General features: G+C 37.5%; 1 protein-coding gene across 2 annotated transcripts; it reads right to left on the minus strand.

Moving 5' to 3' along the window:
* Window positions 1–1,247: 1,247 nt before the first annotated feature.
* Window positions 1,248–16,467, minus strand: VN2R566 (vomeronasal 2 receptor 566). Of its 2 annotated transcripts, XM_056825078.1 has the most exons (6): window positions 16,244–16,467; window positions 13,640–13,931; window positions 12,292–13,095; window positions 7,385–7,612; window positions 4,854–4,981; window positions 1,248–2,127 (listed from the first exon to the last, which is right to left on the minus strand). In XM_056825078.1, exons 1-6 carry the CDS (start codon window positions 16,465–16,467, stop codon window positions 1,248–1,250), a joined length of 2,556 nt encoding a protein of 851 aa, XP_056681056.1.
* Window positions 16,468–17,352: the final 885 nt, after the last annotated feature.

The raw sequence follows: 17,352 nt of genomic DNA on the forward strand, positions 1-17,352 counted from the left end.
AGTTTATATTCTGTCATTTCACTACCTTATTGCACTTGTCTTTATCATTCAGAGAAAGAGAGACAGAAAATGAGAGTAAGAACAGGAAAGTCATATAGAAACACAGAGATGAGATAGAGATAGAGATGGATAAAAGACACAGAGAGCTCAAGAGACAGAATGAGAAATAGACATAGCATATGTATTTATACATATATAAATGTGATAATTTTTTATTTCTAAGTTTGAAATTGAGTCTTGAGTCTGTCTTCCAAACCTCTTTTGCTATCTCTTTGTTCCTAAGAAAGCCAAGAAATGCTTTTATATTCCACGCCTCAGAGCATCTTACAAATTGGGGTGATTGAAATTGAAGATATGTTGCCTGTTAAACAAGACTGGTTCAAGTTGATAATGTGTGCAGGCAGGAAGACATCATCCTTGAGTTCCCGATTGAAATGAGCTATGGAGATTAAAACTTATTCAGCCCCAAGTTGATCTTCCTGTCCAGAACACTAAAGGCAATTAGAATCTTATGACCAGGCATGGCTCCTGTCAATGTCATGAAGCAATCATGGAGGAACTGAGGGAAAATCAGTCCTCCTTCTCATTAGATATTCACCAAGAGAAGATAGTTAGAGGAGGGCTTTATAACAAGCTTCCAAAATTATATTTTATGACTTAAGATGCTACATATCTTTTTCTTTGATCACTGAGAGATAACCGACCAAGTAATTTACTAGTTATTGTTAGCCTGACCAATAATTTTATTCTCCTATATGTAACTCAATCTCTTGGAATTTTTAATCATATATATGTATATGTGTGTGTGTGTGTGTGTGTGTATGTACTATCTCTATCATGTTTCTGTTTAACAGTTTTTTCTCTTGAGGAGAGCATTAAGTTATTCTTTAAATAATGTCTCAGTTGCTCTCTATAATGTTCTTTTGGTTGTGTTTATTTCATTCTTCATTTAATTTTGGTCTTTATGTGTTTTTAAAAAAATAACTGATTTGCCATTTTTATTGTCCAGTTGTATTTCATTACAAACATATGCCACAAATTCTATACCCATTACCCAATTGATGACTATCCCCCCTATTCTCAGTTCATTGACACTGCAAAGAAAGTTGCTATAAATATTTTCAGCTGGGGAAAAATTGAGAGATTTTCAAGCAAGATTAATTAATTTTTTTAAACATCTTGTTATTTGTGTGAGTAATGAAGACATTTTCTGAAAGCTTCTTGTCTCAGGAAATGGGATTTTTCTTTTAAAATTTCTTGGTGTTCTTCTGTGGCTGTAGAAGGATTATATAGCACTTAGGGATGAAGATGCAGCCTAGTAAGCCAGCACTGGAACTCAAGATGGAGAAGACCTCCACAGCCACCATCATCTTCCCCTTGGTGCTCTGGTATGTGGGCAGGAAGGAAATCCAGACACTGCAGAACACAAGCATGCTGAAGGTGATGAACTTGGCTTCATTGAAGGTATCAGGGAGATTTCTGGCTAGAAAAGCCACAGTGAAGCTCCCTAGGGCCAAGAGTGCTATGTAGCCCAGGACAGAGTAGAAGGCAATGAGAGAGCCCTCATTGCACTCAAGGATGATGTGCTCAGGGTCAGAGTGTGTGTCTGCATCAGGGAATGGAGGAGAGAGCAAGAGCCAGATTGCACAGAGCATGACTTGAATGAAGGTACAGAAGACAACAAGAGAAATAGGACCTCTGGAGCCCACCCATCTTCTGCTCCTGCTGCCAGGTCTTGTGGCTCTAAAGGCCAGAACCACAGTGATGGTTTTGGCCAGAATAGAGGAGATGGCCACCGTGAACAAGACTCCAAATGTTGTTTGTCTGAGGAGGCAATTTATTGCAGTGGGGCGGCCAATGAAGAACAGGGAACAAAGGAAGCATAAGGAAAGGGAGAGGAGGAGAATGTAGCTGAGATCCCGATTGTTTGCTTTGACTATGGGGGTATCTTTTTGATTCACAATGACCCAGAGAACCAGAGCTGTGAGAAGAGAGAAGGAAGCAGCTATGGAGGCCAAGGCCATGCCCAAGGTTTCTTCATAGGCCAGGAAAGTCACCCTTTTGGGGAGGCATTGAATCCTCTCCCTATTGGGATATTGGTCCTCAGGGCACTTCATGCATTGATCTCTGTCTGAAGAGAACAATAAGGTCTTAGAATGGCAGGCGTGCATACCTTCCCTATCAGTGAGTCCCAAATGTATATTGTAATACTACAAATTTCTCCATTTGATTCTATTGATTCTTGCCTCTCATAATCTGTAATTTGTGATCCCAGAAGTCAATTTAACTTTCTTCAGAATTTCATCCCTTCTAAAATGAGGATAATAGTGGCCCTTTCCTTACCCAGTTGTTATGAGGATTAAATGAGTTAATATATCACAAAGTAAAGAAATCGAGTTTATTGTTGAAATGATTTAATGAATGTTGATAATCTCTCTTTTCAGTGTCCATCTCCTCATCCTGTATCTATCTGTTCTTTATAGACTTTTCCCTCAGGAAAATGATTCAATTATACTCATTAAGTTAGTCTTTCTAGAGCTCTTCTGGAACTGTCTGCGGGGATGCAGTACCTATAATTTTTAAAGGTCTTGATTCTGTTGCCTTTCCTGTTGATGGTGAGTTCATCTATGATGATATACTTAGATGGCATTAGCTGATGACAAGATGTCTTTTGGGTTTTACTAATGTGATTCTTAAATTCCTTGCCTGGACCTCAACTCTGAGTATTCTAAGAATATTGAAGGAAGGAACTGTGCATGTTTAGGTTGGGGAAAAATTCAGATGAGAGGATAGGTGATACTTCATATTCAAAGAATTAATATTAGAGGAAGGACTATATTTACTCCATTTGATGGGAGAGGGCTATCTAGAGGACTTTGCTAGAGGGCAACATACAATTCAGCCCAGAAATTGAAAACAGAGAAATTTAGAGAACAGAGAAATTCTGTGTGAAGGAGATATTAATAATGAGAGTGTTCTAAAAATTTAGTGAACTGCATTGAGAGTATTGGCTATCCCCTTCTTGTAGATCTTTTAGCAGAAAGTGGATGGCCACTTGAGTACTGTGAAGATGGGATTAAACTTTTCCCTTCTGAATTTTAGATGTAATCACCAGAAGTGTACACATCACACAGATCCTAAAATATGGGGAGGTCTGCAACCCATGTGTGTTATAGTATGTAATGAATAAGAATCGACTGACTGTACACTGGACAGTCCTAAACAAAGATCTAGCTGTAATTGGCCATTGTAAAAATGGAAGGCAGTCACAGGAAGTGATTAAAGTAATGGTTTTTACAAGTGGCAAGAACTTCCTGTGAGGAGGTCTTTTGCCTTGGGACTTTACTTCACGGTCCTTAGAAGAGCTCTGGCTGAGGACTACTTTCTATTTTCTATTAGGACTACCACGTGGGTGAGAGAAAAAATGCTGACTCCTTTCCCTGGTTTGTTCTGGATGTACTAGCCTCTGGAGAGTCCCCTTGTCTCAGAGAATACCTTATGGCTAAAACCCTTGTTTAATTTACCTCTGAACCTTCTTTGTCAGTGCCCCCTCAAGCCCTACCTGGTTTAGAACAGGCCAAGTAAATATCTACTCTCTCTCATTTTCTTGCTTACATTTTTTCTTCTTTTGTAAATAAACTACTATAAAAGTAATTTGGAAGTGACTAATAATTCCTGGGGACTACACTCTTAAATTTAGATCAAACCCTTTCATTTCCCCCCTTACAGTATGATATACTGGGAATCTAATGGAAGTTTGGGTCCATCCACTTTTCATATGAAATAATAATTAAATTCATAATATTTATAATATTTATTTTTTTATTATTAATATTAATATATAATTATTAATATTATTGTCCAGTCCATTAACTTACAAGAAAAAAGTAATCCCTCCCCCAATGGAAAGGGTATATGGGCATGTCATGGCTCAATTCCTGCCATTTCAGGTTATAAAACAAGATTCTGTGTATCTTCCAGCCATGATCAGGAGACACCCCTTTGAAAGCTAACACTTGTATTGATCTATTGCTGAAGAGGGGCATCCTCCCAAACACTTTCCATTCCTAAGAATATTGAAAGAACTTCCTTCACAGAGTTTCTCCCCCTGAGACATTGCTCTAGGTCAGATTATTTCCATAGTCTACATTACTTCCCATTTTCCTTATGCTCACATTGATTTTCTAAATTTCTGGCTGCTTACTCAGCTTTGTTACCTCAATATACTCTTCAAAGTATTCATGTTTCATCTCAGAGATCCAAACCTTATGGTGAAACAGGAGAAACTTGGACCTGAATGAGGTCAAAGAGCAACAGAAATGTGCCTTTTTGGCATGCATAGTACAACATACACGTAAGCATCCAGGAGAAACAGTTGAGATGAATTTCAAAATGTGGTGGACTTCTGTGCAGTGTTCTGGGTTTGATTCTGAACTCTTCTTAATAACTGTATTACTGCAGTTGGTCACTTTCTTACTCTTCAATACAACTATTATGTCATTGGGGTCTTGAGAGAAAAGAGCCCCTGAAAATCCCAAAGCCCTCTATTAATGTAATGGTGATGTAGTGTAATGATCACTGTCAATAGAGATTTCAAACATTTATTCCCCAATAATTGTGCCACAGAAAAGCTGGGTAAGAAATTTCCAATCTGGTGGACTTCAAATACATCAACTGTCACTAACTTTGATCACTCTTGACTCTAATCTGTTTGATCTTTCTGAGTTTTCTCCTAGGTTTCCACTCATGTCATGTTCCATAGGAATTGGGTTCTCCATTATTCCATTTTGATCTGTGTGGCATCCAGCTTTATTTCATTTCTCTGAATATGTGTTTGCTATGAGTCCATAGACTTACCTGTCTGGTTGGAAATCTGCCCCTGTGGGCAGGGTGCACAGTCAAAACAGCAGACAGGCTTTCCCTCCTGGGCTTTTATGTGGAATCCTGGGCTACAGACTTTGCTGCATCTGGAGGGAAGAGGCTACACAAAAATCATCCAAGTCATACTGATGTTGTTTGGAGTCAGCATATGCATGTGTTAATGTGCTTTGTTATCTAATTTTAGTTTGGTTTTAGCTACAGGCACACAATCGTCCTTTTCTGTAAAGGCTACCAATGCTCTTTTTTCAGGGATATAACATTCCTATCTTCAAAAGCTTGCATCAGTTTCCATGAAAAAAAGATGCAATTTGCTAAAGATCAAAGTAGCTCTATTTCTTTCCTTTTATGGAGGAGAAAAAGTTTTTAGGATATGAATTGAGGTGTGGAGTCTGTCCTTCCCCAAACCCCCTACTACACTGGCATATGAAAACTTTTGGAGAAGGAATAATCTTAGTGACTAGAATTTATTATCAATTGAGCCTTTTTCTAAGATTCTTTAATACAAGTATTTGTTATTCATTTCTGTTGTATTTGACTCTTTGTGATGCTATTTGTGATTTTCTAGGCAAAGACAATGGAGGGGTTTTGAATTTCCTTGTCTTTCTCATTTTGTAAATGAGGAAACTAAGTGGAAAATGGTTAAGTGGTGTGGCAGGATTTATATATTTAATATCAGAGAAATGATTTAAAATCCAATATTTCTGATTTCTTGACTGTCACTCTACTTATCGAACTACCTAACTAACATACAAAGTATTGGGGATGTATTTAAAAAAGATAATGTAGATACTACCTCCACAAAGAAGAACTATTTGAGATTTGAGACTCCAGTGACTTAGTATGAGACAGTAAACTTTTCTCTTTGTCTATCTCTGTCTCTGTCTCTGTCTCCCGACCTCCATATCTATCTCTTCCTTTTCTCTCTCTTTCTGACTCTCTCTCTGTGTCTCATGCTGCATGTGTGTGTGTATTTGAGTGTGTACGGTAAGAGTAGCACTTACATTTGTATTACTTCTACTTAAAAGTGATCACATATCTAAAGTGGGAACCCTGTTCAATTGATTCAATCAGAATCAAATATGAATGAGCTTTATAAACTATTAAAAATCAGTTAAAAAAAAGCCATGATTTGAATAAAACAAAGTAGTTCTTCAAACCAAAGATTCTAATTGTCTGGAAGTGAAATGTTTAGAGTAAATTTGGTTTTTCCATTATATCACTGAGGACTATAGTTAGACGTGAGTCAACATGGCAGAGAGGAGAGAATCCATAGGGATCCCCAGCTCTATACACATTTTGCAGCACATGTCCTAGATAGAAGGCTGTCTAAGGTAAATGCCAGTTTTTAATACACTTTTCCTTGGTGTGTATTTGAAAGTGTACAATTTCATATGCTGTTTGCTGAACCAAATATTACTAGGAACATGAATTAAGCCTTGATCATGAACAAGAAGGCAGACAAACGAAAGTCAGGTAATATGGCGACCTAAACCTAAGCCTAAAGTGCGAATTTTTTCTAGCCAGGATTTCAGAACAATTGTAATTTTCTCTAAAATGCAAATTCTAAGGTGAAATAGTAAGAAACCATTCATGGAAGATACTTGTATTATCCTTGTAACTTTTCAGACATCCAACCCAGGACTCTACTCAAATAGTATCCTTAACAAATAGTTTTTGAATGAATACATAGTGGAGTGGATGAGTGATTAAGGAATTGTGTTGTGTAATAACAATGATAAATCCCTCTCTCAGCCCTATAGATCATATAATTTTAGACAAACTTCCACTCTCTGAATAATTTTGTTTCAACCACGTAAAACTTCCAAGTGACTGAGTACTTTATACTGATTTAAGCAGGGATTTTGGCCTTTTCCATGATACTATGGACCTAGATTTGTCATCTTTTGATTTGATGACTATATAGTTCATCATTTAGTGGCCTGTGGAAGAAGGAATTTAGATAGTAAAGGTAGCTGTTAGATTTCTAAGTGTGGTATGTGGATCAACATAAAAATGGAAATATTATCCCCATTAATGGGAGCTCTAATTGAATTTTGATAAAATAGGGTTTTCACCCAGTAATCCTAAATATTATATGTCTGCTATTCCTTAGAGCACTACGGTACCATAGAAATTTTGCTGGGTATAGCAGCAATTGATCAAGAATCATTAGGTCTAATAAGAAGTTTCTGAATGAGTCTACTTCCTTTTTCTGTGACTGCTATGAACCAGGTAGATTCTCTTGCTTCCCCCTTCCACAGCTGTACAGTGGAATAATCTTATTGTCTTGCAGGCTCTCCAAATAAAGAGGAATTAATCTTGGTACTGTTTTCTCAACATTATCTCAGCTAAATTTGGCGTAAAAACTTGATTTTCAAGCTGCTTCCTGCAAAAAAATTTTGTGCCATTTGAACCAGGTGTGAAAAATGCTAGTGACAATTCTGGTGTGCTATTTGCTTTGGTTTACATCTTTCATTAAATAAACATTTCAATCATTCTTTACCTCTCCCCATTTTCTGGGCCACACTATTGCCTTCTGCTGGATAATGAACTCTTGATCAACTGGAGCCTCAGAAATAAACTCTCCCACTTTGACCAGAACTTCACTGTCATTACGAAAGGTCACATAGTTGAGAATATCATAGTTTGCCACAGAGTTCATCTTCTTATCCAAGACTAAATGGTTCCCAGCACTATTGTTAAACTGGACATTCTTCAGGAAGGAGTGGAGCTAAAAGTGAAAAAGATGAAAAATTATGTAGGTGAGTCTCTGAGGGATGGGTACTAGAGTCTAGGCTGCCTAAATATTTTTTTTATTGAATAGTTGGATAAAAGCTGGATTAGTCCATCTTTAGACTTTTCAATTGTCATGAAACTGATGGATCCCTAATAAATTGAATAATAGAAGCAGGATCTAAATAAGCCTCACTTGATTAGAAGGTTTGGTCAAATCACAAGGTCTTGGTAGCAATAGTTGAAAAGAGAGAAAAAGGCTATAAAGGTCCTCTGAATTGAATGAGAGCAGAAATGGGAAAGGATGCACAGAAAAAGAGCTTGCAATGCTGGTGCATAGTATTGGATGTGCTGCAGAATGTCCTCCTTTGTTTTGTGAGTCCCCTTGCCAGGCAGTCTACCAAATGTTCATATCCATTTATTCATTACCCACTATTTAAAAGCCAATAAATTGGTCCTGGAATTATTAAAAGAAAATCAAAAGTATCTTCATTAAAGGAGCTTACATTCTACTGAAGGCAACCACATTGAAACAGAAAAGTAAATACTGTGAAAGGGAGTTTTTTTTTAATTATCTTAACTTAATCAATGAAGTACTTGGAATGCTCCACTCTCAATCAGCCAGGAATTTGAGCATTCTTTTGATAAAAGTTTACACCCTCAGATGTTGGGAGGTGGATCCCACAGGCACTGCCCTCTTCAGGCAAATTAAGAAACTCTGAATGGTTCCTGAGATGAGATACACCAGCCCACAGTTAAAGGAAAACAGAGAGTCAGAAAGTGTTGTGGAGAAAACTGCTTATAAAGTTCAGCCCAGGGTATTCTGATTCATTCTGCTGTGTTGGTGGCTCTTGTTTAAAGAGGGATTCTGCTGGGTGGGTGTCTTTGTGTTGGACTTCTTCTGAACTGGAGCACTTCAATATTGGTGAGTCAAGGAATTTGGCTTTGATGACTAACTACTGGTCAGAGACACTGGCCTTTCTGCTTTTCTCCTGTCTTATCAGTGGAATGCTCTCTTCAGTGAGGCACTCTGAGGTAGACTTAGGGAATTTAGCAAGGCAATATTTTCTATCTCCTTTTGACATATCTCCCTTTACTATTTATACCTTGCTGTAATAAAGCTACTAAGAGCTTTGTGACTTGAGAGTTAATTTTTATAAGCAGCTACACAAAAATTTTAAAAATTCTTTTATTTATCAAACCCATTTAAATTATTACAATAACATCCAGAAGTAAGAAAAAAATATCAAATAGAGAGGGAAGGAGGAAGCATTTATATATCACCTTGCATGTGCCAGGCACTGCTAAGTTCTTTTTAAATATAATATCTCATATGATCAGCAAATGAAGAAAGAATTTGCAAATATCAAGAATATAAGTTGAGTCTGTAAGGAAGCTAGAGATTTTAGGAAGCAATTGTGAAGTAGAAGTACATCTTAGCCTTAACTTAAGGGCCTTTCCAAAGGCATGGATTGGGGGATGCAAGCCTAAATTTAGAGAATACACTATAGTCTCTTCTTTTCTTTTTAAAATTTATTTATTTAATTGATTAATTTAGAATATTATTCCATGGTTACATGATTTGGATTTTTCGTCTCCTCTCCTCTAATAGTGGTAGCTGAGGAGACCACAGAGTGTCCTTGGAGAGATGTGACTGCCCACCCAACCCCCTTTTGCATGACCTCTTTCATCAATGCCCCTTACCTATGAATTGACATGATTATTGTTCCCCCAAGTCACAAAAGAAATAATGCAAGAGCAAAACACCTGTTCTCTAATTCTACAAAACATCAACAAAAGAGCAGACCCTCAAATCCAATCCCAAAAAGACTATCATGGGTTAACTTTTACTTACGTACATAATTCCCAGAAAAACCACAGCTACAGGCCAAGCCAAAAACTTTCCCACGTACAGAAGCCTCTTCTCATGAAGGCAGCACACAAATCAATCATAGGGGCCCAAGCGATAAGTACAAGAACTTCCAGCTTCAGTATGCCTCAGTGACTCAATCACACAAATCAGTAACTCCCTAGAAGCCACCTGTCTAAATTTGAATTGTGTTCCCAGACCCCTCAGCCTCCATGATATGATTGTTTAGTTGTCTTCTAAGAACTGCTGATTAATTATTCCATTTTATTAAAAGTAATACACAATTTTCCTTGATTGCTTGTAAGCTCAAAACTTCTCACAGGGTAATGAGAAAATTAAGCCACCTGTGACAAAAATCATTTATCTTGTGTGCAACCTTTATACTTTCTGTAGTCACAATACAAAAATATAGAATATTAATCAAGTGATTTGTTAAAAGTTGATTTATCACTTTTCCAATTATCTCTCTTTGATTTTATGTATATGTGTGCCAAGAGAATGGGTATAAAAATAAAGATCAGACATCAGGAAAGTGGAGAAGCTGTCAGATGCAAAGCAATCCCATGGCTGCTATGATTAAGCTGTTTTCTGTTTGTTATTTTTGTTGACTGATCTTTCACCCAGTCGGGATACCCTGCAGTTTTGGGCAAGGGTGGACTTTTCCCGTGACACCATATTATTAATATTTGCAATAGTGTGATCATTTAGCATCTTCAGTAGTTTATTTTTGATAGAACACATTGTGTTAAAATGCATACTCTGTAATTGATTTTTCAAAAATTCAGTATACTTTGAAATCAGCATGGTAAGCTAAAAGTAGAGAGAAAACACTTTCAATTCTAATTTAATTTTTTTAAAAGGCTCTATGGAGTCATTGATGGATCTTGAGCAAAAGTATAATATCATATTGGATTAGGAGAGTGGCATGATTAGAATTTAGGAAGATTATTTTGCCAATCTGTCTTCATTCATGAATACCTTTGAATGTATTTGTATTTGCTTTTATTTACATTTCTTATTTTGCATATATATTTATAGAAAATATATTCTCTATTTTTATATTTTCTATATTTCTCTTGAATTTAAACATAATCCATACCCATTCAAGAATATAAATGTGTATATAAACTTGTAGATGTATGTACATATGGGTGTATGTATGCACACACACGTACATACACACAGATATATTTTTATGTGGTCCTCTCCATTGTTAGGGTAGCTGTCCAGCATCCACAAATTAATATATTCATGGGTGAACACCTGAGAAGGGAAACTGGAGATTGAGAGAAAGTGAGTGGAGGTGTTTTAAGAGAGAAGGAACACAACAAAGGAAGAAAGACAATATGGGCTCCAATGTACATGCTCCTCTGATGGTGGAAAGGGAGAGGTACAAGTGTCCCCAATCTTTTATTGGAGAATCAAGGAATGGGTGATGGTAGGTAGTTGATGAACATGTGACATGGCAGAGAATTTAACACTGGCTCAGTTAACAACCAAAAGATCAAAGAGGTGTTGGCTAAGATAATTTAGGTCTCAGTGCCCCACCCATAGACCCAATTGACTTTTGGACTGAAGGCTTATGGAGAGGTCAGCATACAATAAGCTCATAATTACACTTTGTTACAAGGCTTAAGTTTGGTACATGAGCATATTGTTCACAAGAGTCAGTTTTTGTATACATCAACAATACTTTCAAGGTTAGTTCATACCTGGTTCACTATAGTTAGGTTCATCAGAGTAGGGATTTTTTCATTTTTGTTTTTAGATCTCCATTGTGTAGTATATTTAGTGTCACATAAAAGAACATTTTAAATTGTTGGCTGATTTTTTGTCAACTTTCTAAAGGATGAATCAGAGAAGGGGGAAACAGGAATCTAAGATTATAGTTAAAGAGGTTTTTTTAATTCAACAAATGTCTATTAAGGGCTTTACAACATAGTTTAGTCATTAGGCTAGTGCAGGAGAGGAAAGACAAATCTAAAAGATATTTCTATTGTCCTGTTTTTATTCTGAAAAGTCAATACAGAAATCTTTGTTTTAAGACAACATCTCTTGTTAAGATCTAGATCTCCAGTTGGAAAGTCCCTTAGTGTCCTTTAATCCAACCTTGTTAATTTAAAGATGAAATCTAGGGAGGTCATGGGATTCTTTATTGATACCTGGTGAATAAATATCAGAGGGAAGTTTTGAACCTAGGTTTTCTGACTTCAAAACAAAGGTTCTATCTGTTGTACCAGATGCTCTGGAGTAACTAAGGTTGCTAGGGAAAGGAAAGATACCTGTCTTTGACTTCCTTATACTGATGGAGGAATGGAGCATGAAGTGTTGCTGGTCACAATCTACCTGTGAAAACCTTCAGTGGGCAGTTAGGTGGAAGAATGGATGAAGTACCAGGTTTGGTTCAGGTGTCAGGTTCAGGTGTCAGGAAGTGTCATTTTCATACTTTTGTATTTGGCCTCAGACGCTTATTAGTTAGCAGTGAGACCTTAAAGAACTCTCTTAAATGTTGTTTACCTCAGATTCCTCATTCATAAAATGAATTAAAGAAGGAAATGACAACCTACAAAACTTCCCCAAAACTTTAAGAGACCAGTTGAGTTTAATTCTCATTCGTATAGCTTATAACAGTAAACAAAATGATCATAACTCTAAAATGGCTAGTTATAGCATATTAGACCTTGAATCTATAGAGTTACTCACTGACAAATGAGGAGACCTGAGTTATTAATCTGCTTTTTCTATCCTGAAGTCAACAGTGCCCACAGTCCAATATTTGAAAATCAGTAGCTAAGGGGAGATCTTACCTTCCAGGGATAAGCACCTGAGTTGTTCCCATTGCTATTGGATTTCATTTCTGATCTCACCAAGAACATTTCATGAAGGGCCCAGGCTACAGCATACACAGCACTGTAAACAGTGTAACTCTGGTCAGACATAGTTATGTCTAAATAGCTCAATCTAAGTGTGTCCAAGGAAGCATTTGGTGAACAGACAGCTCCATCTCCTTTTCCTACTTTAGATGTACATCCAAAAGCTGAATTCCAGAAGTCCTGAAGGAAGATATTCTCTGGGTCTTTGGCAGGGTGAATGGTTTTCAGAAAATGTTTGAAACCAGGAATCTTACTTGTCTGATCTGCGAATATCAAAGCTCCATGGAAATGATCAAAATAGACATAACTTGGTTTTTTGGCAATATCCCAGTGACTGCTGGTGATCCACATTCTGTATACAAGGGCATGAGGAACTTCTCTAAACCTCAGGGTCAATAGTGAATCTGTATTTCCATAAATTACAATCACCCTGGCTGTAGAAAAAAATAGTTCGTTGAGAAAATAAAAAAGATACTGATTATCCTCTGTCAAACCAGTAAAGACCTTGTGTATAAAAGCAACACAGACATCATTTCTGACCATTTCTTCTTGAAGATCCCTGAGGAATTTCTCACTTCTTGGATCATCTGAAGCAACCAATCCCACCCAGGTCCATTTGAAATGCACCATTAATCGAACCATGGCAAGAGGAAGAGAGGTGTCCCTGGGGGCCATCTGATAGACAGAAGGAAACTGAACTGGATCACTCAAGAATGGATCAAAGAGACCATAGGTGACCTAAATAGGAACAAAACATGAGCTTAGTAAATTCATTCTCAGAATGTATTTTTTTTTCACCCTCCCTTCTCAACCCATTATCTTCATCCTTTTTATCCCAGAATGGATTAATTCTTCATCTCTAGCTATTAAAAAACTCCTGATAATTCAGGGCTCCACCTAGGGGATCATGTCCTTCATAAAACCTGACCTAGCTCAAACTGATATAAAGGTAGTGCTTTCTGACTTTTTAAACCTTTTTGAATCTGTAATACTGTGCACAGAGAGTTGAAAATATTTGATTAACAAGTATTTGCATTTAATTGCGTTGTTTCACAAATTCTGAAGGTGACAATTTGCTGCTTCCTACAAGAATTGATGAAGTGAAGAATTTTTTCTCTTATATGAAGAGTTTCCTTTCCCTTCTCTGGGAGGCACCTGACAGGCATATTAGACATTAGGGTTCCCCCATACTTTTGGAGTCTAAATTTCAAGTAGCCGAGCCATCAAATCCTTTCTGTGTCCTCAAAGCAGTATAGGCTGAATTGAACCTATACATCCCTACCTGTGGGATCCTATAGAGCTCAAGTAGGGATCCCATGGAAATAGTCAATTCAGAAGTGGCTCCTCCAATGACCACTATAGACTTGCCCTGCCTCTCACAGCTGTAATTTGGAATGGTCTGTCCCTGGCCTGACAGCCACAGCAGGGAGCTCTCCAAGGTTGTCTCATCCTTGTGATAAGCATTGAAGATGTGGAATCCCAGGGTTATATTGGGTAACAGTTTGCTGTTCCTGTTGATCTCTTCTACAGCAAATATCAAGGCCAGGACCTGATAGTAGTGTTTGTGTTTCCACCTGCGGGATTAAGGAGATTGTTAGGAACAAGAACTATTTTTAGTCCTACTCTTTCCCCTCTAAAGGAACAGAAATTTTTAAATGGAGAATTTTTTCCATCTTATGAAGGTACAATTCTGAGGTCACATTCACTCAGTGAAGGGCAATTACTTCTTTTTGAGTCTCTTGTGTAGCCTCAGTGTTATATTCTGAAAATTTTATTCTATTACTGTCAGGGACTAAGATGACAAGATTGAAAATTATCATTATATCCAGCAACTGTGATTCTTTTCCTCACAAACAAAACCACTGTAGCTAATATAACAAGGGAAAATTTTCACTGCAAAAATACATACAGTACATCATTAAACGTCATTTACAAGATATTTAAGGAATTGAATGAAGTATGTAAAACAAGAGCCATTCCCCAATTGATGCATTTCAAAGGATTTAAACAGGTAGGTCTGAAGATCAGAATTCCAAACAATCTAAAGTTATTAAAATTTTTACAAATGACTAATGATCAGCAAAATGGAAGTAATAGCAACTCTGAATTTCTCCTTCATATCTGTGACAAGGAAATCACTTTAGAAGACTGATATATATTAATTTAAGGTCGCCAAGGAATTCAGCTATGTAATTCCTAAATGAAAACTCAAGTCAGCAGTCAACCTTTTATGGAGTTTAATTACAAACAGGATGAAGAAAGGCATTAGAGATAGAGAGAGGGAGAGGGAAAGGGGGAGAGAAGGGAATAGGGCTTAAATACCCCTTCTGTTTAGGCTGGGCCAAAAGGCCCAAGTCCTTAGATAGCTGGGGCAAAGAAAGGAGATCAGTCCCTATTACTCATGTGACCAAAATGGAGAAACATTCTCAGGGGCCTCCACCTCCAGCTTCCTTCAGAGCAAGCACAATCTCTCAGAGCCAAAAAACTCTCCAACCAACTATCCCTCAGTCCTCAGACCCCTCTCTCTTTAAGCAAACCATCCAAGTTCCCTCCCCTCAGTTCTCACATCTACCAATCACTGTCCATGTCTTCCCTGTGCCAATGGTGGCTCTAGCTTTACCGAGGACTGCCCAGAGGTCTTGGCTTTGCACATGTCTGTTGAAGGTCATATTCTCAAATAATTAAATCTTGATCCTTTGCTACAGCCCTTCCTAAATCCTGTTACCCTGAGTAGGGTAGAGATTGGAATAATTAAATTTTGATCTATGCTGCAGCCCTTCCTTAATCCTGTTAGGACTGAGTAGGGTGGAGATTGTAAGTTCCAAGACCTGGTTCTGTCATTCCAAGTATCTCTATTGTATCAATTCTAAAATCAATCATGACTCAAAGAAATTCCTGTTCTATGCTTAAGCATAGGTCAAAGCCCTTTCCATTGTTCAGCAAAAGGTTTCTGTCCTAAAGTAATCTTAAGAAGGGAGGAGGAGGAACCTCCCATGCCAATGGGGTTCACATTCCAATAGACTATCAATAGGAAATTTTTCAAGTATGAAATTTCCCAATGGTGAAATTTCCAACATTTATAAGTCTAAGAAATTTTTAGGTTTACATATCCATCATATTGGTAAAGTTGGAAAAAAGAAACAAACACGAGAGGAATTTAATGTAATAGTCATAGTGCTGACATTCTGGATAGCAATTTGTATCTATTTTCAAAATGTCACTGAATTGTAGACATCTTTTGACCAATCAATACCTTAAAGAATGTAAAGAAAATATAAAGATCTTGGTGTTTAATGTATATGTATGTATGTGTGTGTATATAGACATATGTTTATATATTCATTTTGTAATGGCCAATATCTGAGCATTAAGAGGATATACATTGATTAGGGAATGGCTGAACAAATTTTGATATGTGGAAATAATGGAATATATTTGAGCTGTAGAAAAAAGAGAAAGGTGATTTCACAGAAATGGCAGAAGACTTGCACATACTGAGATGTAGAAAGACAGAAGAACTTAGAAAAATGCATATAATTATAAAAGCAAATAATCTGAGAATCTGAAGATCTCTGAGCAATGCAGGGACCAGCAATGATCACAGAGGATTGATTATGAAGAACATATACACTTCCTTACAGAAATGTGATGAGTATCTCTCCACATTAAGACATTCATTCTTGGATGTAGCTAAAATAGTAATTTTTTAATAGAAATAAATTTAGAAATTTAAATTAGAAATGTTTGCTTGATTAAACTTATTTTTTACAAATTTTCCCCCTGCCTTTCCTTTTCTTTCCAATGGGAGATTGTAGGTGATCAAGGAAGAAAATAAATGGTTGGCAAGTTAAAAAAGTAACTACAATAAAATAGAATAAGTACTTACTGATGCTGTTTTACTATATCCTTAGGGTGATGCATAAACCATTTCCAATGTGGGAATTTGTTCAATTTATGTAAAAGTAAAGGGAAAAATCCTCCAATAACAAGATCCCCATCTCTATAGTATGTGGGGCTGAAAGTTCTTTCTGCATGGCAGGGGGTCCCTTCTTCCCTGCCCATAGAGAGTGGCAGCTGCAGGAACAGGAAGAAATAAAGTTGGAAGAACATCAAGTAGGCTACCCTTTAGCTCTCAGCCAAAGTCCACCTGCTTTCACAAGAAATTTGTGATATGCTTTGGGGGAAGCTGGGAAACAGTACCTGTAGCAGATTCAGGTGCCTCGGAATGGGACACTCTAGCAGAGGACCTCTAGCAGAGGTCTCTTTCCTGAGCAGTAGTTCCAGCTTGGTTTGGCCCCTGACAGTCATGCACACACAATGCAATACAATTCTGGGTGACAATCAGGACTGAGGCAGTGCTGACCAACATGTATTTATGAAGAACTTGGGCTGAGGTAATTATAAACAAATGGCCTTGTTATTGGATAAGGACAGGATCTTCTGTTTGCTTCCCCTTCTGCAGACAGAGAGAGCTCAATCAGTGAGGCTCTCTGGGGACCACAACTGCTGGGGGCTCTGCACCTGTGTCCCTGTGTCTGAGTAAAATCTTGTTTTCTCACTTGATCCTCCCAACTTCTGGGTCCTCAGCAAGGCCAACTGGGACAAAGTGAGTTGGAGTCCCATGCGCTTTTCAGAACAGGGAAACTTCTTAGCATGTGAGAATCTATGTAGGCATCTGGCTTACACAGTGACTCTGGTCTTGGGGGAGTTTCATCAGAAAATATTTTGTGAGAGGTGACAAGGTCAGAAAGAGATTGGAACTGAGTGGTTAGGAGTTCTGTGATCTCAGCCTTCTCTGTCCCCAATTCTAAATGAGAGTCCTGCAGCTTGGATTCACTCTCAGTGTATTTTTCTCATATATGAGTCTGGTAAAGACTATCTTGTTGCTCATTCAGTATATAGAGATATTTCCAGCAGTTATTGCTTGACGAAGACTCAACACTGATGTTTGGAATGGGGATTTGTATCAAGTCCTGCTGCAGAGAAAATGATCTT

The sequence above is a fragment of the Monodelphis domestica genome, chromosome 4, assembly GCF_027887165.1.
Source record: "Monodelphis domestica isolate mMonDom1 chromosome 4, mMonDom1.pri, whole genome shotgun sequence".
Classification (NCBI taxonomy): domain Eukaryota; kingdom Metazoa; phylum Chordata; class Mammalia; order Didelphimorphia; family Didelphidae; genus Monodelphis; species Monodelphis domestica.